The 23,644-nt window shown below is 41.1% G+C and overlaps 1 protein-coding gene across 1 annotated transcript in view; it reads left to right on the top strand.

The window, feature by feature from the left end:
* DFFB (DNA fragmentation factor subunit beta) overlaps positions 1-23,644 on the top strand; it is a 510,736-nt gene that overhangs the window by 42,451 nt on the left and 444,641 nt on the right. Inside the window, exon 2 of the mRNA XM_044063571.1 lies at positions 15,250-15,376. Within this exon, the coding sequence (XP_043919506.1) occupies positions 15,250-15,376 (127 nt within the window). The remainder of the gene's footprint in view (positions 1-15,249; positions 15,377-23,644) is intronic.

The following is a 23,644-nucleotide window of genomic DNA, read 5'->3' as shown; positions in this document are numbered from 1 at the left end:
GATGTGGAGGAGCTCTCGGATTATGTAGCCCAGGCGGGTATGACCCTAGCCCTGAGCAGCAGCCTACCATCACCCAGAATGATACCACAGTACAAGCAGAAAATGATTGATTTCAACAAGTGGCTAAGTTTCTGGTGTCTTTCTGAGGAGATCAGTATCTGTCTGCCTGGAATGACATGACTGACAGACCTCGATGCTTTGCCAGCAATAGCCTGCATCTGTCACCCCTGGGCTTCCAAATACTGGCCAAGGCTCTTGCCACCCCATAGTGCCTTTTTTAAGTGGTGTTCCAAAGACCAAATTACCACCATAACAGTTACAAATAAATGCAGTCTGATGGTCATGCTGGTCATGCTGCTCAACACTAGAAGTGTAAATCTCAAAATGCACTCGCTCGAAGCACTCCTTAAAATGGAGAACATCAACATTTGTGCTGTAACAGAAACCTGGTTCAAGGCAGCAGAAAGCACCCCTGCACTACCAGGCTATAATTCATTCCAGACCTTTCGGCCCCTGAACTTAGACCAAAGCTACAAAGGTGGTGGTGTTTCCATATTCACAAAGGATGCACACACCTCCAGACTGGTAGCCCGACATAATGCATCAGAGATACTTCAGGTGCAGCTAACACTGGGTAAGACAGCGATTCAGGTCGTAGCCTGCTATAGGTTCCAACCATGTGCCAAGACTCCCCTCCACATTCCTAAGCACCCAGGAGAATATTAGGGTCCAACCTAACACTTTCATACTGGGCAACTTCAACTACCCCCTCCATTAACTGGGAAAACTACTCGTGTACCAATACACTTGCCCAACATTTCCTGGAATTCAGTTATTTCAGTGCCTTGGACCAGCTCGTTCTTACCCCACTACAGGTAGCAACATCCTTGACTTGGTTATTACTAACATTGTCAACCGTTGCTTTACGCCAATAGTCAATTCTTCCCTGGTTAGATCTGACCACAAACTAATCACCTTGGAAATCCCCCCATACTCCTACCCCCCCCCCCTCGCAAATGTAACCACCATGAAAAACTTCTCCATAGCTAACTTTGGGCCCCTAAAACAGAGGTGGCTAACTTCACGGCACCCATGCAAATGGAGAATAGTTGCATGACTGCTGAATCATACACCAATGCACTGTACGAACAAGTACACAAGTGCATGGATCTCGCCATGCCCAATAGAACCAAGACGCTCTCCTCCAAAAAAGGGAAGCCAGTTTGGGGGTCCCCTGCCATAAACAAATTGTACAACAAAAGGAGGAAACTGATGCGGAATAAGGTGAAGTCCCAGTACTGGAAAAACTCCCTTATCAGCCTCAACAAAAAGTTGAGATCCCTCATCAAATCCTCTAAAACTAGCTATGAAAACAGAATTGCAGCAGATAGTAAAGACAACCACAAAGACTTCTATAGTTATGTACAGAATCTCCATGGCAATACCCAGATTTGCTCTGAGCTACTGCACAATGGTACCTCCTATACCGAGCCAGCAGATATTGCCAATATACTGGCCGACAGATTCATTGCCAACTTTACCCCCCCAAAGGACCAGTCACAATGCCAGTAGATTGCCAGGCACACAGTATTACTGCTGCACAGGTTAAAACTGCACTGTCCAAGGCCAAGAATACAGCTTCTATGGGACCTGACAATATCCCTGGCTGTGTTCTACATGAACTACAGAGTGAACTGGCACCTCGGCTGTGTGCCCTGTTCAGTCACAGCCTCACCCCGGATTTGTCCCTACTGAATGGCGCACTGCTACAGTCATCACTCTCCACAAAGGAGGAGTGATTACAGACCCAGGAAACTATCGCCCCATTAGCCTGACAAGTCTGATATGCAAAGCTATGGAACGCATCATCATGGACCTGATAAACAAGGATATAGGAAATCTCCAAACTCTGGATCCCACACAGTGTGGTTTTGTAAAGCATAGATCATGCCTGCTCAACTTGGTCATCTTCTTTGAGTCACCAGGGTTGTGGATGAAGGCAAGGTGGTTCATAACACCCTACCTTGATCTGGCCAACGCCTTTGATACCATTCCCCTCTTAGGAATGATAGAAAAACTCACTAAGCTAGGCATAAACCCCTGTATCACTAGGTGGCTCACAGATAGAGCCCACAGTGTGAAAGTAGCTGACTTCAAGTCAGACAGCCGACCAGTCACGAGTGGAGCCCCAGGGTTCGGTCCTGGGTTCTCTCTTGTTTGGTGTCTACTTTGAATTCCAGGTCAACATGAAGGGACTCTGTCTGACAAAGTTCGCAACAATTGCAAGTTGGGAGCTATTATTAACTCCCCACGTGATGTTGACATCCTACAGAAAGGCCTCACTGAGACCAACGATGGCTTTGAGCTCCAAACATGTGTCGTCATCCCCTTTGAGAAAAACTCGGTTCCCATGAATTACTGCATCGATGGTAGTCCACTGAACACAGAAGGTGCTATAAGAGACCACCACATTGCCACTGTGGTCAGAAAGTCCTTCAGTGTGGCACATCTCATTACTAAGGGTTTTGCATCCAGGAAGAAAGAGGTCATTGTCTCCCTCTACTCTTCCCTCATTAGGTCAATCATAGAGTACAATGCCCCATTTGGCATGTACCTCACTAGACACCTGCAACTACTGGAGAGGCTGCAAAAGTACCTCACAAAGAGGATCCTGGACCTTAAACACTTGTCCTATACTGACAAACTCAAAAAAACTCCAACTATTCTCTGTCTTATATCGCCTACTAAGAGGCGATCTCTGCTTGACTTACAAAGCCATATCTGACCCAGTTCTTTTAGAAATGCTGCATCTAAAGAAATCCCAATCCCTCCACACCACACGCTCTAGGGACCTCAACCTCATTACCACAATCAACAGAACGTGTTGAAGGGACGGGTTCATAACCCAGAGACTGCCCATGCTATGGAATAGACTTCCCATACATGTCAAACAGAGCACCTCACTGGCCGTCTTCACAAGAAATATTGATGAGTAGATGGGAAATGGAAAATTCACTCCAGGGATCACTCCAATGGCTCTACTCAACAGATGCACTGGGAACTAAGGTTGGGTGGCATGATGCCAGGGTAATCCTTGTAAAGGCTCCAGGGCCATTAGCCTAGTACACACCTATGAACCTATATTCTTTGGATTACTGGTTTCTAAGAGATGACTTCATTAAATAAGATCTATAGATACCTTAAGGACAAATTATTGGATGCTACATTAGATACTGACTTTATTGGTCATGGTATTAGTACACAAAATAAACACTTAGATTTCTCTTTCCAATTCATAGTTAAAGAGGTCTTTTTTATATTAGGGCAAGAAGGATGTGGAATTCCTTACCTATACATGTAACACTGGCAGATGATTTCTCAATATTTAAACATGCAGTAGATGCTTTTCTAAAATTCTATATTCTTCTGTGATATCTATTAAGCAAACTTTAAATTGGCCAATGTAATCCCCAAGTTTGTTAGTTTATTAATGAACCATTATTCATTAAATTGTTTATTTAACTTTGTTTACTATGGCAGCACTGATAAAACTTGCCCAATTGCAGCCTCAGCCCAGGTTACAAACACAGTAGTAACACCAAAGTAAATGCTGTTTACAAAAACGTACAGTAAAACACGGTTGTAAAACAATGTGCATGCAGCAAAATGTATATGTTTACAAAAGTGGTTACAACACTTTACAAAGAGGTGTGAGCATAAGTATACAGTGAATAAATGCTGAGGCATATGAATGCATATGTAAAGTATATGGTTGATAATTTAAATGGTACAGGTAATGAGCTGTAGTTCAGCAAAATGAGAAAACCTTGAGTAAAGTTTGGCGAGAACATTATTACAAGATAAAGAACAGAGGCACCGGAAGCTGTTGAAGACGGGGGGGGGGGGGTGAGAGGGGTACTTAGTGATCTAAAAAGGGCAATTTTTTACTACCACAACATAGGTTCACTTGGATGACATTTTAAGCTTAGCCAATTTTCCATTTGGTGCTTGAATTAACATTTCCTGATTGGTCTTACCTGTTCCATGGCTGATAATTGTATATTAGCCCTACTGACAATAAATGTGATCATACTATAGATAATTTGAGGGGACCCACGTAAGGGATGCAACATTTAGGAACTGCCTCTATCCATTAGTGGCATGAGGGGCAATCCTGGAGTACATTTTCTATTACATATCCTTAGATCCAAGTTGCATTTGAATATGGACTGGGATGAGCTTTGTTTTACTTCAATGGATAGTCTGTTCTGGAACAGTGGTAGCCTCTGTGATATATATCCATCTCTCCACAACATTCAGTTTAGATACCTGGACTGAGTATTTCTGATGCCATTTGACTTGCTGATGTTCAGTAGGTCCATCTGTAGTAGGTTGGAGGATTCCTTGTATGCCAGACACGTCACCTCTAAGCACTCTGTAGGATACTGAGTATAGTGATAAGTCTTTGAGGTGGTCCACGCAAGACCTATTGTTTAGGACTTGTATCCTTTTAGTAAAATACCTCTGTGGGTATTCCAATTGTTGCATGATCTGGACAGCTACATGCCAAATTGGGCATTATACAGAAATGATTGACATAATGAGGGCTTTGTAAAGGGGGACAATAACATCTCTAGATCTAGTCACAATCGGTTTGTTTTTAAGCTGTGCAATATAGAAATACTTTCTTATGACTTTGGGTACATGTTGGTCAAAAGTTAGGTCTCTGTACACACAAGTTCCCAAATGCCAAACAACTGGGTCAGTTCTCAGGGGGCATTGTCAGTTTGGCAGTTCCCTGGAGCAGATGACTTCCCAAAGGATACAATAATGTATTTCTTGGAGTTTAGTTTCAATTCATGATTCTGGCACCAATTATTGTTAGGAACAAACCTTCCTGCATGATGTTTAAGTCATTTGGGGATTCAATAACTGCTCCTAGCTTGCAGTCATCTCAAACTTAGTCGGCCAATGCTCTTTGGTATTTTCTTTTACTTTTGAGATGTATATGCCAAACAGAAAAAAATCTCAGCACCAAACCCTGGGTGACTCTACTGGTGACTGATTTCTTCCCCTATTTTAATCTCCTGCATCCTGTGAGCAAGCATACATGTATGCAATGCATTCTTTGATTCACCTTCCTGGTTGTATTAAATTATATTCCTTGTATAATACAGCACCACTTGTTAGAATGTATTTTAAGTATGTAGTTTGGAACAGTCTTCTAGTAAGCAATGAAACAAAATGCATTAACCAATAATGACAAAACTACCCATTTTATAAAATTTCAACCGTAAAAGGCCACTAAAACTTCTGTCATTACAATCCACCAATATCAGTAAATATGCAAAATCTCTGCAGAAGTAAGTCATCTAAATAATTCCACATTAAAGGGACCTGTAACTAACGAAGAGGTTGCTGCTAGCAAACAACTTTATATTTCATTGTTTCATCTACAAAGAAGGTGCCTGTTGCCCTTGAAGAATAAATTGCCTATGCTACATAAAAAAATTATAAGCTAGTTCATAGGTTGGTACTATGCTATCAGCCATAGGGCCTATACAAGCCTAGCCATAACAATTCCCTGGCTATTTCTTCTCACACTATTTACTTCCCTGGACCCCTGTCTAGCAGGGTGACTGACGTGATCCCCGGGGTGAATTTCCTTTCTCCATCCAATCGTCAAGGTTCCTTTTGAAGAGGGCCAAAGAGGCACTCTGCTTGACATGTATGGGTAATCTATTCCAGAGTCTGGGGAGTCTGTGGGTCAGGAACCTATCCCTCCAGCATGTTTTGTTTATTGTGATGACAAGGTGTAGATCCTTGGAGCTTGTGGTTCTGAGGGATTGGGATTTCTTTAAGTGTAGCATGTCCAGCAGCTCTGGGTTTGACATGGCCTTGTATGTCAAGCAGAGATTGCCTCTGAGTAGACGATATGCAACAGAGTATAGCTGGAGTTTTTTAAGGTGGTCAGCGTAGGGCATCTGCTTTAGGCCTGTGATTCTTTTAGTGAGGTATTTCTGCGGCCTTTCCAGTTGTTGCAGATGTCTTGAGAAGTACATACCAAATGGGGCGTTGTATTCTATAATGGGTCTAATGAGGGATGGGTACAGTGGGACAATGACCTTCTTTTTTCTGGATTAAAAGCCCTTAGTGATGAGGTGTGCCACATAGAAGGATTTCCTGACTGTTGTGGCGATGTGGTTATCAAAGGTGAGACCACTGTCCACCTGTGTCCCTTAAGTCTCTTATCACACTTTCGGTGTTTAGTGTACTGCCACCTATATGGTAATTCATGGGTACATGTTTTTTTCCCAAAGGGGATAACTATACATTTCTTGGCATAGAGCTTGAGCCCATGGCTCTGGCACCAAGCATCTGTTTCTGTAAGGCCCTTTTGTAGAGTATCCACATCATTTTGGGATTCAATAATGGCTCCCAGTTTGTGGTGATCTGCGAACTTTGTTAGCCAGAGTCCCTCAGTGTTGGCCTGTACTTCAGAGAAGTAGATGCCAAACAAGAGCGGTCCCAGGACTGAACCCTGAAGTACTCCACTTGTCACTTGTCTGGAGCTGGATTTGGAGTCTGCTACTTTTACAGTATGGATTCTATCAGTAAGCCAGTTAGCAAACCATTGGGTGATGTAGGAATTAATGCCCAGCTTAGTAAGTTTCTCTATGATTTCAGAGTGGGGGGTGGTGTCAAAGGCCTTGGCAAGGTCTAGATAGGCTGTGTGAACCACCTTACCCCTTGTCCATGGCTCTAGAGACTGATTCGAAGAAGTCAATCAGGTTCAGGAGACAAGATCGGCCCTTCACGAGCCCAAACTGGGTGGGGTCCAGAGTTTGAAGGTTGCCAATGTCTTTGTTTATAAGTTCCATGATAATATGCTCCATGGCATTGCAGATAAGGCTCGTCAGACTGATGGGGCGGTAGTTTCTGGGATCCAAGGTGGATCCCCCCTTGTGGAGTGGGATAACTGTAGCTCTGCGCCACTCAGTGGGCACAAAACCTGAGCTGAGGCTATGATTAAACATGACACTTAGGTGAGGTGCCAGTTCATATTGTAGTTCATGTAGTACACAGCCCGGGATGTCATCTGGTCCCATGGATGCTGTTTTCTTAGCTTTGGAGAGTGCGTTTTTTTACCTGTGTGGCCATTATTACTGGAATTTGGCAATCTTCTGGTATTGCGATGGGCCATTTAGGGGGTGAGGGGGGATGAAGTTGGCACTGAATCGGTCTGCCAGGATATTGGCAATATCCTTAGGATCAGTGTATTTAATGCCATTCTGTTTTAGCTCAGTGCAGATCTGAGCATTGCCATTTAGATTCTTGACATAGTTATAGAATGCCTTGTGGTTGTCTTTGGAATCTTTGGCAATTTTATTTTCGTAACTAGCTTTGGAGGATTTTATGACAGACCTCAGCTTCTTACTGAGGCTGGTAAGGGAGTTTTTTGCATCCTGTAATTTTCCTCTTTTCTGCAACAGTTTCTTCCTTTTGTTGTAAAGTTTGTTTATGGCAGGGGACCACCAGATTGGCCTCCTTTTTTTGGATGAGAGCATCTTGGTTCTATTTGAGATGGCACGATTCATGCATGAGTAGATGTGCTCGTACAGTGCCTTAGTGTAAGATTCAGCAGTTGAACTTTCAGTTCCCGTCTGCATGGGTGTCATGAAGTTTGTCACTTCTGACTTGAGTAGCATGAAGTTAGCTTAGGAGAAGTTTTTTATGGCGGTTTCCTTACTGGGGGTGGGATGTGGATGTTAAGGATGATTAGCTTATAGTCAGACCTGACTAACGAGGGGGTGATCATAGGTGTGGAGCATCGATTTCCCATGTTGGTAATGACCAGGTCTAGGATATTGGAGCACCTGGTGGGACTATGGATTAGTTGTTCCAGGGCGTTGGAATTTATGAATTCCAATAACCATTGAGCAAAGGTGTTGGCACACGAGTAGTTTTCCCAGTTAATGACAGGGTAGTTAAAATCACCCAGTATTAGGGTGTTTGGTTCTATCTTAATATTTTCCAGTATGTTTAGAAAGGTGTAGTGAGAATCTTGGGGCATGGTGGGGGATCTGTAGCAAGCTACAGTTTGGATTGCAGTCTTACCTAGTGTTAGTTGCACCTGGAGAATTTCAGACTCATTGTGTTGGGCAACAAGCCTGGTGGTGTGAATATCCTTGGTGAATATTGACACTCCTCTACCTTTAGTGTTTCGGTCCTGGTTTGGTGGCCGAAAAGTGTGGTAAGAGTTGTAGCCTGATATTACAGGGGTGCTCTCTGGTGCCTTGAACCAGGTCTCAGTTACTGCACAGATATCGATGTTCTCCATTTTTAGGAGTGCCTTGAGAGAGTGCATTTTGAGGTTTAGACTTCTAGCATTGAGTAGCATTACCTTCAGATTTTGCATGCTTGTACCGGTTATGGTGGTGTTTTTGTCCTTTGAACTTTGCCTAAAAAAGGCACTATAGGGATGGCAAGAGCCTTAGCCAGTAACCTGAATCCCAGGGGCGACAGATTCAGACCATCTCTGGCAAAGCATCATGGTCTGTAATAATAAATGTAGTAATTTTGCAATGGGGAATGGATGGCAAATTGATAACAGAAACAGAGTTACTAGGTAACTCCTCCAAAGGCAGACATTCATAGGACTGCAGTATCCACTCCCTTTAAAGTACAGCACAGTACAGTATCAGCGATCCATCTGCATACTGTGGGAGTAGAACCACAGCCTTCTGCATCAAATGTAAGTATACTAACTGTTGTGCTACTAACAATGCAAACAACTTAGCAAAAGTAGCACTAAACTTCTCTTCCCCTGAAGCTTTCAGCTCCTTGTAAAATCCGCTTGACACTCAACTAAATCTCTCAGCTTCGCAGCACAAGAAATCTGGAAAAAGCCAAAATTTATTTGGGGGGGGCAAAGGCTCAAAACCAGGGACACATTTTAAATATTGCTCATATAATCTTAGAAAGTTGCTAAAATAAAGGGTTTTGTGTTACTATGTGTTTCCTGGAAGACTGAAACTTAAAGGGCTATCATTGTTTAATGAATTCAGTTCTCACTGATTTGCCAGAAAACCACAAATTTTAAGAGGAACAGACCAAAGCTATGAGCCAAATATTTGTTAAAATCTGGGCAGTTGAGAGCTATGGACTCTACTCCCTGAATCACAAGTGGTGGTATGGGTAGAGAATTCAGGCTCTTGTTTGAGCCTGAGTAACATTAACTACTACCAGGTATACCTAACTGGGGCATTTTACGCACACACACGTGTATACACACACACACACACACAGACACAGCATAACTCCTGCAAATAAAAGAACAGAACTCTCCTTACCGACATGACTCTGGCTGTGGCAGCATCAACAGAACAGCGGCAGCATAACTCATGTAACACAGAGCAATAAGAGAACAAGAACAGGTAATTTAACTTCCATGCGTGAATCTACATTAGCGTGAAAACTCCACTTCATTAATTTTTCCCGACAGGTCTTGCAGCTGTAAAAGTGGGGGGGGCCTCCCCCTTCCTCTGGCTGAATAGTTCCGGCACCCATGTTAGAGAATTCGTTAATAGTGAGAATAGGCAGTAAAGGATAGCGCAAATGGCAAACATAGGTGTAGCTAGAACAGATAAGGGTACAGTGAGTAGAAGTTACATGTCAAAAAGTTAGAATCAGTAGTCTATGTATAACATACATTTTAATTGCGTAAACCTACAGAGTTGGTTGATATGGCTAATGTTCACACATTTGCATTTATAATGTTCATCTAAGTATTATTTGAACTAAGGTTGGAACTGTTTGCAGTCTGTAATTTTAGTAAGATATTGAGGTGTGATTACCACAGTTTAGGGACAAGAATAGTGAAGCTGTGGTCTGTGGAATGCAGTTTAGAGGAGTGGGGTAGAAAAGTAGAGTTGTTAGATACCTGGCTTCTAAGCTTGTAGTTTTGGTTGGTTGTAATTAAACTCATTATGAGGGGAGGAAGGAGTGTTTTCCTATAGTAGGTTTATGCCTAATGGCTAAGAACAGAGAAAATGTGTTGTATGGAATGCTGTTTAGTGGATGGGGTAGAAAAGTAGGGCCCTTAGATGCCTGGCTTCTAGGGCTGTAATTTTGGTTTGGTGTGATTAAACTCTTTGTGAGGGGAGGAATGGGGGTGTCTTCCTATGGGTTTATACCTAATTGTTTTAAGTTTATCAATACCTGCATGAGTTATTGTCAGATAGCATGGCCAGGTTGAGGTAGACAGTGCATACTGTTTTGCCCTGTACCATAGCTTTAGTGACTTTCTCGAAAAAGTTCACCAAGTTATGTAAGCATGACCTGCCTTTGACAAAACAGAACTGGGCAGGGTCCAGTGTTTGTAGGTTTCTTATGTCATTGTTTATCAGATCCATAATAATTCTTTCCATGGCCTTCTATATCAGTTCCCTGGGTCTATGGAAGGCTGCCCTTTGTGCAGAGGAATAGATGTTGCAGTCCTCCATTAGAATGGCATGAAGCCTGCCTGAAGGCTATGGTTAAATAGATTCTAGCAGGCTTGATAGATCATGTTTCATGCTATTCAAGAGGTATCCTGGGATGTTATCAGGGGCCATCAAAACTGTGCTATTGACCTTAGAGAGCTCAGTGAAGATCTTCTCCTAGTGATGGTGGATAAATGGTGAGGGTATTTCCTGGGGAGTGTCTGTAGGTTGATGGAGGTAAAATTGGAGTTAAATTTATGAGTCAGAAGGTTTGCTATACTCTCTAGCTCTGTATAAGTGGTTCCAATCATCATTAATTCAGCACTTTGTTGGGTGCTGCATTTAAGGTTATGGACATAACTGAAGAAGGCCTTATGGTTGTTTTTAGCTTGGGATGCTATTTGTTATCTCCAATTTGGCTTTGATGGACTTCACTAGTTCCCTGAGTTGCTTGTTCAGATTAATGAGAGAGTTTTTACCTTGCTGAGCAATGTGATTCCTGTTTTTGGATATGATTTTCTTTATTTTATTATACACCCTATTTATATTGGGATTCCACTTGGGTGGCTTGTTTTTGGACAGTGTCCTATGTTTATTTCTGGTAGGTAAAGCTGTCCCTATGAATCTATTTACATGTACAGGATTTCTTTGAATAATTCCGCATAGGTAGCTGTGTTCTCAGGGTTTGTGAGGGCTTGGAATTTTGCTAGACTGTTGCTTAGTATGAGGTAGTTAGACTTGGAATATGTTTAAATGTTCCGGGGTTACCTGACTTCCCAGACTTAATACTCATTTCAAAGATGACCACTTTGTGGTCCTACCTGATCAGTCAGGACATTTTACTCATATAAAATCTCCAAGAAAGACCCAGCAAAGTTAATTATCACTGTGTAATACCTTAAACCTCCTGCTGCAGAGGCCCATGGGATATATGCAAATGACCTCTAAAGGATGGTTTCCTGAATATCCGTGACTTTTCACTTTTTACTTTTTATGACATTACTTAGTGCTTTCATGCCAATAAAGCCAAACCCCCATACCTCTCAACCTGATAACATCAAAAATCTGGACAAGGCCCATGAAAAATAGGTACAAATCTGTACGCTGATTAACATCAAATTTGAATACATAATTATGTAACCCCGCCCACCAATGGAATTGTGGGATACCAACTTTCAAATGCAAACTGAAGAACAGACAACCAAAATATGGCACCAGAGTCCCCCTGCAGCCATTCAAATGTCCTATTACCTGTCTATTTGGTCCCATTTACCAAAAACACTAATGTGTGCATAGAAACCCCTCTACTGTACAAATGCCACATTATGCCCTTTTTCTGAGCTTGTCAGTATAATATAAGTATTTCTTTCCATTCAGCAAAACCCATTTTCAGCAGAGGCCCACATAGAAAAAGTTCCAGCAGATATATAATACTCCTGACAAAACAAATGTCTTACAAAGATTTATTACATAGATAGTTCATAACTCATTCAAACCTATAATACCTTTTTGTATAATATCATTTAACTAACATCCATACTGCCTTGTGGCATCCAGACTTTTTTTTTGGGTAGGGGGGTGGGCTCTGGCTTCTTTACCTAAGTAACTTACCATCTAATAACTCGCTTCACTGGAATGGGCAAGGAGTAATAAACAAGTAACACTAAGATTGTTAATTTAGGGTGTCCTGTAGTAGAGAAATTAATGAGTGTTTTTCACTTAACACTTATATTTTCATATTTATTTTCATACTTTTGTAACTGAGAGACATACATGATATTGAGGGGTATGGTGTGAAATGCTATGGTGTGAGATAGAAAATCATTGTTATTGTCTATTTATATCACACTATAACTGGAGATATCGCTAACCTAGAACCTGAAGAATACTCCCACTATAAAGATAGTTTGTATTGAGGAGTTTACTATTTACACTTATTTAGTAACCCCTATGATTCCAGAGATATTGGTTTGAAATATGAGGACATAAAGGATGGCGCAGTGGTGCAGCGGTAGCAATGTCACCTCATAGCAAGAGGTTCTCCAGTTTGATTCTTGGCTGGGTTGCCTTGTGTGTGGAGTCTGCTTGTCCTCCCTGCATTCGTGTGGGTTTCTTCTGGGTGCTCTGGTTTCCTCCCACATTACAAAGACATGCGTCTGTAGCATTTTGTCCCGGCCCTCCACTGAAAATTGACTCATTCCAAGTCTGACTTTCCCGATTAACAAATGTAAAATAAATAAAAATAAATAATTTGATTTTATCAAAAAGCTTAGGCTCTGCCCATTAGAAGGTGGGAGGTAAACTTCCGGAACTCCACTGGGACAATGAATTAAGACAGTTAGATAAAGACTACCTTCAGACTCTAATTGCATTTAAAATGTGTGCATGTTTGTCAGTCTATACAAACTATAATACTTTTCATTGAATTCTAAATACCAATCTGTTAAATACTGCAGTTAACTTATAACTTTATTGCCTACATATTGAGACTGTGTATGGTATCTTCCATTATGTTTTCACTGCTAAATAGTTATTTTTCATTTCATGCTTGTTCTGTCAAGCCTTGATTGTGGTGGTAAAGGGTAAACAGATCAACCCACTTACCCAGTCAACAAACAGTAAATAAATAAAAACAAAAAAAGTGGTCACCAGATGATGTCAACAAATTTAGTGAAAATAGAGTAAACGCTTTTGTTCCATTCCACATCGAGTTCAGAATTTCATCAGCTAAAAACAGTACTTCCTCATTCTATGGCTTTAAAATAAACTGTGCAGAATGAAAGTGTGTATTCGATTTTTATTATATTATTGTTTTTAAAGTATTTTGTGTGGCATGGAAGGGGATGGTGGTTATTTCAAATAAATAAGTAAATTGTTTGGCAATTCTTTGGAAACAGAGAGCTTAAGGCCAAGCCTGATATTTATAAGCTTTAAGCTGCATGCAAAATATCCCAAGAGACAGCCAAACCAAAGAGGAGAAAGGTCGCACAGATAAACCATTCATTAAAAACTCTAAGAAAGACCCAGCAAAGCTAGAGTCTACACTGTGTAATACCTTAAATGTCCTGTAGTGGAGGCCCGTGAAGTCTCTAGCTTTATATTGTATGCATATATTTTTTCTGGATGTTGTCACAGTTGCGCTCCTTTCTTTGGCACATTATTATGTAAGATTTATTTCATTTTTATATATTTTTGTCTCTGTCTTCCTTTATGGTGCAAAATACATACAGAAAATTTGCAATATAGGTTCTTCCTATTTTAACTTGAGGAATCATTTAGCTTTTCTTTTTAAAAAATATTTATTTATTTATTTTATTTATTTATTTTTATTTAACATTTGTTGACCGGGAATGTCCGACTAGGTTCCACAGAGCCTGTTTTCAGCGGAGGCCCGGGGAGAAATGCTCCAGATGCATGTCTTTGGAATGTGGGAGGAAACCGGAGTACCCGGAGGAAACCCGCGCGAACACAGGGAGAACATGCAAACTCCACACAGAAGGCACCCCAGCTGAGAATCGAACCGGAGAACCTCTTGCTGTGAGGTAACAATGTTAACCACTGCACCACTGTGTCGCCCTAATATAGGTTCTTCCTATTTTAACTTGAGGAATCATTTAGCTTTTTCACTGCATAAGAAGACAAACAGGCTGTTACTGAAACATATGTCTCTTAATGTGCAGAAATATGTAGTTCCTAATGAAGATCTAATAGATTTCCTTTTACTTTAGCTTTGCATTATGTTTGGGTTTTTTATTTGAGGACTCTCTATTTTGGGCTTGCTTTAGTATGTTAAAAAGGTAATAGGACTGCACAAGGTAAACTAGATAAGCACCACCCAGACAAAAAGTCAAACTGTTAGCCTACCTTTTAGGCTATAAAAGAAACTATGTGATCAGTACAGTACACAATTGAGTGCATATCATGCCAGGTAGGCATATGGCACTGGGAACAGTCCTTTATATAATGATAATTTTGCAGGTAAGCTGTAAATAAAGCATGCTTCATTGCAGGTGACATTTATTTGTAACTCCGTTTAATTCACAAAATGGGTTAAAAAAGGTGAGAAGAGACTTTTCTAGGTTAGAGAAATTGACAAGAGTATGGCAAGTTTAAATGCCATGCCAAAAAGGGCAATATGTCAAGATAGCAAGAAGGAATGAGGCAGTACTGAAAAGTACAGAGCAAAAAATGGCCCTTGGGCAAAGCAAGGTGTTACTCCCCTGTAAAGATGGTTAGTAAGACATTATCTGGAGTTTACTCTATGCATCTCTTTAGGCAGGTTTCCAGAAGAATTTATTTGTTTGTTTTATTTATTTAACATTTGTTTACTGGGAAGTCCAATAGGAAGGACATGCAGACTCTGCACAGAAGGCACCCCAGCCGAGAATCGAACCGAAGAACCTCTTGCTGTGAGGCGACAAAGCTAACCACTGTGCAGCCCAGTAAAGAATTTCAACAAAGTTGAAATATTTTAGAGAAAGGCAGCTAAAATGGCAGTATATTTACACCAGGAGCAAGATGATGAAAAAGAAAAGAATCTATAGCAGCTTGTTTTGTATACCATTGGGGAATGTAAGGACTGGGGAAATCATAGGGTATCAGGAAAGTCCAAGAGTAAAATATCTATATACAGCAAGCAGAGAAGTATGCAGACTTGGTGGTCTTTCTGAACACTCAAGTGTTTCTGGTTTTGTTTTGTAAACTTACTGTTGCATGGACTTATGATGCTTCAGACTGATATTTGATCTCTTTATTTTGCCTGCAGCTTTCTCCCTTCAATTGTCGGGTATGCTTATATGAAGATGGCACTGAAGTGAATGAAGATTACCTTCAGCGTGTTCCAGACAATACAAACCTCATAATACTTACTGCTGGGCAGTCGTGGAATGGCTGTATGTATTAAGAACACTTGATTTGATATTCTTTGTGCTTTATAGTTTAATTAATGTCTTTGTGCTGAAATTAAACTCTGTACTGTTCTCCTGTATGGTATTAGAGCTGGAAAGACTGAAGCAATGACAAAGTGAATATCGTGCTCTGTATTTAGCAAGAAAGAAAAATTCTTGTACTTTAACTGATGGCTGTCAGTTTCATGTCTCTAATAATACACATCAATTGTCCCCGTTTTTGGCAGAATACACCTGATGTTGTCGCTGATTTTACCCTAAATCCATTGAGGATTACAGTCAGTAATATCACACATTAGATTATTATACTAATTGTTCAGGAAATGCATATTTTCATAAATTCTGTTCCATTAACATTTTAATTAGAGTAATGTTTAATAATTGTTCTTGGTGTTGGGCCTCTGTCCCCTTATTATTTTTAACTTTGTCTCTGATTTTTTTCTCAAAGAGGTTGAGAGCTGTGTCTCTAATGGAGAAACTGTTTATTTTTATTTTTTTTTTGTAACAAGAAAAATCTTTATTACATTATCACATATGACATACGCAATCATACATTTATATAAATGAAAACAAACCATATTGACAATTTTAGTTGCAAGCATTATATATCACAAACCATACTGACATAACTGTAGTTACAAACATTATACATCACTTATAATCATCAGACATTACAAAGAAATTCAAATTCTGCCTTCTTTTAAACCTCATTCCTCATCTGCATGTATTGTTTCCACAATTCCCATTTTTACATATGTAATTTGCTTCTACCCTTTAATAAAGATCCCAATTCCAGTTGTTTTATCTCTCTTACTATATTCAGTACTTCTAATAAAGTTGGTTTAGACTTGATTTCCATTTTCTAAGTGCTTTTTTAGCAGCCACCAGAATTCAACTCAGCAAGGCCTTACTATGTCTAGGCAATTCCAATTCTGTATCACAGCTTAAAAAACATAATTTCCTTAGTTACACCAATTTGCTCACCCAGTATCTCAGACAGAGCACTCTGCAAGGAATCTTTTAAAGTCTGCCAACTTATTACACTCCAAGAGAATATGTTCCAAGTTACTTCTTTATTTCCCATCAAACCTCCAACATTTGCTGTCTGCCTGAAGAAAAATTATTTGGAGTTTGCTTGGGGGTATAAAAATACCAATGTAAACCCGTTCAAGCAAAGATCCTAAATTTCTAGACTTTGTTGCATATTTAGGAGTTGTACATATATCCCCCATTGTTTCTTTGTGAATTGCTTATCCAATCTCTCTTCCCAATCCTTTGTAACCTGCACTGATTGATTCTTATAGTTATCATGCAATGTTTTGTATGCTCTGCTAATTATTCCTCAACATCAGTTTCTGTTCTAGATTCTACTAAAAACTCTACCAGTGCAGGTCTTTCAGTTAGGATCCCCTATTTCTTTCTATTTGCATATACTCTGATATCAGTTCTTGATAGGGAAGGCAATCTCTATCCTGCAGTCCAAATAAATTCTTAGCCTTTTCCCATCCTATTACCTTTCCCTCTCTAATTATTTGCTCCCAATACCTTGGTTCTTTTCCCAGTTTTCTCCAACAAATTCTAGCTCCCCTCTTGTTATTGTCTGTATCATTAATTGCAGCCATCCCTACTGGGAAAATCTTCTTTCTCCATTCCCATGATTGCTTAGTTCTTAGAATACTTTCCGCTACTTTATGAATATAATATTATGCATGGTTATTGTTATTCTTCTCTTGTTTCTTGAGCTTCTCTCCTATTTCATCATCATCCCTTTCCACTCTGAAATTATAGGTTTCTACTTGTGCTATGTGTAGCAGCCTTAACTGGATAGGTCTGAAGTACCCCTTCACATTGGGTAATCCCAGTTTGCCTTGTTCTATTGGAAGAGTCAGCTTCTCCCACTTGACTCTTGCTGTCTTCCCTCACAGATAAAATCCTTCAGTTATTTATTAATTGTTATCCCCAACTTCTCTTCTGGTTGATAAAAATATGCATGACCTGTCTATAACACTAAAGGGACTAAATTTTTTTTAATTGCTTGTATCTTGCTATCCATATCCATATAACAGAGCTTCCACATGCTCATTTGTTAGTATTATCTTCTGTTTAGTCTCTTCCAACATATCCTTAGCTGTCATACCCGAATCCATTTTAATCCATGCTAAGTACTTCATTTTATCATATCCCATAAGTATGGATATTGCTGAACCACTTCATGTGTAGATACATCATTTACAGTTATTGGTGTTGTTTTAGCTTCATTAATTTTGTATCCTGAGAAGATTTGAAACTGCCTCAAAATGTTCCACAAAACTACAATGCCCTATTTTGGTTTTATCCGGTATAAAATAATATCTGAAAATAGAGCCAGCTTTTCTTCACTAGCATACCAATTTTATTCTCGAATTTCTGAATCTTTTATTTATATGCAAATAACAAAGGGAAAGAGGACACCCCTGGCTGGTTCCTTTGCTCAAACAGAAATGATCAGAGAGGAACTCATTCACTTTAATTTTTGCCTCTGATCCCTGATATATCCTCTTAATCGGCTTTATAATTTTATTAGGGAATGCAAATGTTTCCATTGCCCTGTTCATAAACTCCCAGCTTACTGCATCAAGTGCTTTCTCTGCATCAAGACCCACCAACAATAGTGGTATTTTCTTACATTCATCTTTTCTCTGGATCATCAGTGTCCTGCTGATGTTGTCAGATGTTGGTCTCCTTGCCACAAAAACACATTGATTCATGTCTGTTAATGTTGGCATCACTTTTGCCATTCTCTTAGCCATTGTAGACATAAATGCTTTATAATTATAGTTTAGGATTGAAACGGGCCTTTATAAAACTGGATTTGATAGGTCTTGGGTATTACAGCCACTACCGCTTACTTCCAGGATGCTGGTGCTTCTCCTCCTCTTAAAGATCTGGAAGGTTTTGTTTAACAGTATTTTTATCATTTTTTCCCTCCTATCTTCCAAACTTCCACAGGAATATCATCTATTCCTAGGAACTTTCCTGTTGGTTGGTTATACATCACCATTTTTATCTCATCTCCTTCCATTCTATTAGTAATTGAGCCTCATCTGTCTCTAACCTTGGCATATTTAATTATTCCATAAAGATTTATTGTACCTTTTCTTGATCTCCATATGTCTATGCTTTATACAGACTTTCATAAAATTTCCAAAACATTTCTACTCGCTCTACAGGATCTCGTGTTATCTTCCTTGTTAAAAGTTCTCTAAGCTTGGCAACAACCCTTTCTACTTTGTGTTGCCCGAGTCACTGCACTAAAAGTTTTTGTGCTCTGGCATTATTATGAAAAAACAGTTGCTTAATGGCAATCTTTGTAAACTTTTGCATAGTATTGAGGTAATCCTTTATTTTCTGCTTAGCATTCTGCATTTGCTGTTCTTGCTGTCTGAGATTCCACCTATTCTGCAGTGCTTTAACATTTTTCAGTCCCTCTTCTTAAGCATATGCTCATGCACATGCTTCTTAAGTATATCTCTCTTTCTTTTATTTCCACCCTATATTTAAACTCCACTTTAATTTTATCCCACTCCCTAGCTATATTTTTAGAAATGTCTGTCTTCTCTAATACCTTCTGAATAATTTCCACTGCCCATTCCTTAAATCCCTCTCTAGTCAACAGATTTCATTACCCGGCATTTTTATTTTGGTTATTGGTGTGTGATCTGAAATATTTTTGGATGTGTATCAAAACCTTCAATTAAATGCACATGTCCTTGTGAAATGTAAGATGTTCTTCGTGTTTCACTGTTGCAGTCATTACATTTGGGTAATCTGCTGGCAGGTTGCCCTCAGTCGGCCTGAATATCAAAGTCTTGGGCCCTGCGTTGGTTGCTGTCTCCTCTTCCATGACATCAGGTTGTCAGGGGTATAAAACATGCAGCCAACGCCATTTTCTTCAGTTTTTATTGCCGCGCTGTGCCCGAAGCAGAAGCAGTTCGCAAGTGCCAGTTGGCCAACTCCTGAAATTTTCACATTCGAGTTTCAGAACCGAAGTCTTCAATTAAAGCTAAGTACTCCATTGGGGAAACTTTTTCTTGCTCCTTACCGATGTCAGTAAAAGTTAATAATTGCATTACTTGTGGGAAGCAAATACCTCATAAGGATTTTCATTTGTACTGTATTCCTTGCCTAGGCCCAGATCATAATGTGCCTTGCTGTCGGTTTTGTGCTAGATTTAACCAATGCACCAATAAGTGTCAGTATATATTTGCTGCAAAATATTTTGGAAACAGATTTAATTACCCTGAAATGTCGTCGGATAGAAATCCGACTACCGGAGTTCACAAAAAACGCAAAGAAAAGGACCGAGACAGACCATCGAGGTCCAAAACTGATGACGAAGCTTCTCCTAAGCCAGTTGCCGGTTCGCTGGTACTCAGGTGCTTTCGCAGCCCCTGATACCCACTACGTTTGAGTCGCAGGCCTCTACCGAGACCCATACGAAGTCCGGCATGCCGAGAGATTCTCAGAGTATTGTACCTGTGGAAGTCTCTCCCTTGGATGGGTCCGGAGCCGCTGAGCAGGCACTGGCTTCTGAGGGTGTTTTCAGGCCTCAACATTTCTATATAAAACCGACGCCACCTTCAAAAACAAAAACAACTTCTAACGCTAGAAAACCGACACATGAGCCACGTGCTCAGGCCCGTATGCCTAAAAAACAGATGATCAAAATGGCTGAAGACTTCATTACCTTGATCAGGGGTTTCCAACCCCCTTCTGATAAGAGGCCTAGGCAAGACACTGATTATGAATCTTCAGATCAGGTTTCTATTTCTTCTGATTCCTGTTCTGATCAGGAATTTTCTATACCACCCTATGAGGATTCAGATGCAGAAGAATCCATTCCATCTGCATCTCCTCCTGAAGATTATTCTTTTGGAGAAACCGTTTTCATTGGGAGAGTCAGGATTTCTCTGAATCAAAAAAGAGGCTTAGGGATTTCCTTCTTCTTCCTCAGCAAAGGCCTTTGGCTATACCTCCTGTATTAGACATTGTTGATGTGTTTTCGGAATCAAGCATGGCTCCTGATTCCCTTCCTCCGGCTTCTAGTAAGCCAGACAGATATTACAGGGTTCCTGACTCCCACAGGGTCCCAAAGGTATAAAGGCCTCTACAGCCAAGAATCCTACCCCCTCTGATAAAGATTCCATGGTGCTGGATAGATGGGGAAATAAGGTTTATACGTCTGGAACCTTGGCAATTAGGGCCTTAAATTGCCAGTTTCATATACTTAAATATCAACAGCATATTGTGGGATTATTGAAACAGAAAATGATGTTGATTTCTGAATGTGTGGAAAATAAAGAATTACAGGAATTATTGCATGCAGCAGAACAGGTTGGAAAGCATACTTTGTAATGTGGTTTGGATTCCTTGGAGACCTCTTGCTGGGCCGCAGTTACTGGATCTGTGATTAGAAGGCATGCCTGGCTCAAGGAGCAAAATCTGCCTGATCATGTTAAAGCTAAATTGTTGGATGCACCTTTATAGCATGAAACTCTGTTTGTTTGGTAATAAGGCAGAAGAGGTTTTATAGAAAATGGAAGACAAGGCTAAATCGATGCAAACTGTAAAAGATTTCTTACAAGTGCAGCCACCCAGATTCAGTAAACACTGGCCTACAAAAAATTGGTCCTGACAGGACAGAAAACTGTGTCTGACAGAGCCTCACGAGGCAAATCCAGGCGCTCAAAAGGCTCTAGATACCAATCACAGGGTTCTTACAGGTCAAAGCAATGGGGTGCCTCTACCTCCAAATCTGGAGGAAACCAACCCTACAGTAAACAGTCTCAATGACTTCCCTCTGCCATCACCAAGCACTTATCTTTTGACAGCCCCCTTAGGGGGAAAATTAGCACTTCATGCTCAGAATTGGCAGTTAATAACCCAGGACAAGTGGGTTTTAAATATAGTATCCCAGGGGTACAGATTTCATTTCCATACCTTGCCAATTCCAAATGGTTGGCCAGATCTGCCACAAAATCAATGGGCAGAGGCACAGAAACAAGTTACGTCACTCATGGATATGGGGGCTATTCAACCAGTACCAGAACAGGAAAAAGGGCAAGGGTTTTATTCAAGACTGTTCCTGGTACCCAGAAAAGACAATGCCTGGTGCCCAGTACTGTATTTATTGATTTTGAACACATTCTTGGACATCCCAAAATTCAAAATGCTGACTTTGCAACAGCTTCTGCCCATGCTGGGCAAGAACGCTTGGTTAGTTACAGTAGACATAAAAGAGGCATACCGGCATATCCCAACAAGGGAATTGTGCAGAAGATACCTCCGCTTTAAGGCTGGTTTTATGCATTACCAATTCGCTGTACTGCCCTTTGGCTTATCTACTGTGCCCAGGGTCTTTACAAAATGCCTGGCACCATTAATTGCATTTTGCAGACAAAAGCATACAAATCTATCCTTACTTGGGCAACTGTCTCATTCAAGCAGAAAACAAGGACATTCTTCTTCAACATCTGGCGTTTGTAAAAAGGCTTCTAACATGCCTGGGGTATACAATAAGCAAAAAGAAATCACAACTGGTACCCTCTCAAAAAATTACATTCCTGGGTGCAAGCTTGAATACAACTTCACAGATGGCTTGCCTTACGCCAGACAAGCAAAGGCAACTGACCATTTACTTCAAACAGATGGCAACAAAAACCCAGTTATCTGCAAGACAAATTCTGCAGGCTTTGGGGTTCATGGCATCCTGCATTCTACTAATTCCATATGCAAGACTGCATATGAGGAAACTGCAGTGGTATCTAAAAAGTTTATGGAGTCAACATTGTCACAGTCTGGAAACAATGATTCCTCTCATTCCCTGCCTACAACAGGAGATGTCCTTCAAGGATGCATCTGCAGTCCTTACATATGTGTTGTCCTGCCTCAGGCAGCCCTTCGGTCGGCCGGATTCCAAAGTCTGGGTCCGGCGTCGGCTGATGTCGCCCCTTCCCCGACGTCAGAGCGCCTGGGGTATAAAAGTGTCAGCCGACGCCATCTTCCTCAGTCTTTCTTGCCGCGTGGTGCCCAAAGCAGAAGCAGTTCGCAAGTGCCGGTCGGCCAGCTCCTGTAACTTCAGCTACTGAAGACTTCAAAAAGCTAAGTACCCCGTTGGGGACTCTTTCTTGCCTCAGCCGATGTCAGATCAAACGCTTAAAGTTAATAATTGCTTGACTTGTGGGAAACAAATACCTCATAAGGATTTCCATTCCTACTGCCTCCCCTGCCTAGGCCCAGACCACGACGTCTCGGCCTGTACTGCCTGTGCCTCCTTTAATCGACGCACTCTTAGGCGTCTGTCGGAGTTTGCAGAGGAATTTTTTGGGGCTAGTTTCTCTTATAAAATGCCGTCGGTGACTCCGACTTCTCATTTAACCAAGAAATGGAAGGACAAGGACCGACACATGTGGACCGTGGTTTCGGCTGAAATCGCTCCTAGGCCTACCGCGAGTGTCTCGGTCTCGGCTGAAACCGAGTCCTTGGTACTTCCGTCTGTAGAAACCGCTCAACCGACAGCCTCGGTCCCGGAGGCCTTTTCTGAGTCGGTTATAGAATTACCCTCGGAAACCGGTGTTCAGGAACCTACCGACACCATTCCCCTAGACAAAACTACTCCAGCACGTGGGGCAGCCAGGCCCCCTGCATCCATGTCCATAAAAGCTTTCACTAGGGCTAAAGCTGCTAAGCAACAAAAAACTCTGCCTCCCAAGTCTATTTCTCAGGGATCCACTACAGGTTCTCATATACTAAGTTTGGCTGAGAACCTTATTTCCTTATTTAGGGGCTCTCAGCCTCATACAGACAGGGACTCTCAACCCCCACTAGACAAAAGGCCTAGGGTTGAGACTGCTGAACCTCAGTCCTCTGATGAGGCCTCTGATGGCTCTGCTCTATCAGACTACCAGGAGGAGGCCTTCATGGCCTACGAGGATTCTGATGCAGAGGAATCTATTCCCTCTGCCTCCCCTCCTGAAGAGCTGTCCTTTGGGGAGACCCTTCACACCATGAGAGAGCATTTCCAATGGCAGGGCCAGGAATTCTCCGATTCCAGGAAGAGATTAAGGACTTTTCTTCATTTACCTCAGCATAGACCTTTGGCTATTCCTCCTGTTTTAAGTGTCATTGATGATGTGTATTCTGAGTCTAGCACTACCCCTGACACCCTTCCTCCGGCTCCTGTTAAACCCGATGGGTACTACAGGGTCCCAGACT

This window comes from Protopterus annectens, chromosome 2.part1 (genome assembly GCF_019279795.1).
Source record: "Protopterus annectens isolate FY-2018-M chromosome 2.part1, PAN1.0, whole genome shotgun sequence".
Lineage (NCBI taxonomy): Eukaryota > Metazoa > Chordata > Ceratodontiformes > Protopteridae > Protopterus > Protopterus annectens.
Note: the sequence above shows the minus strand (reverse complement) of the source record. Positions and strands in the feature narration are given on the sequence as shown.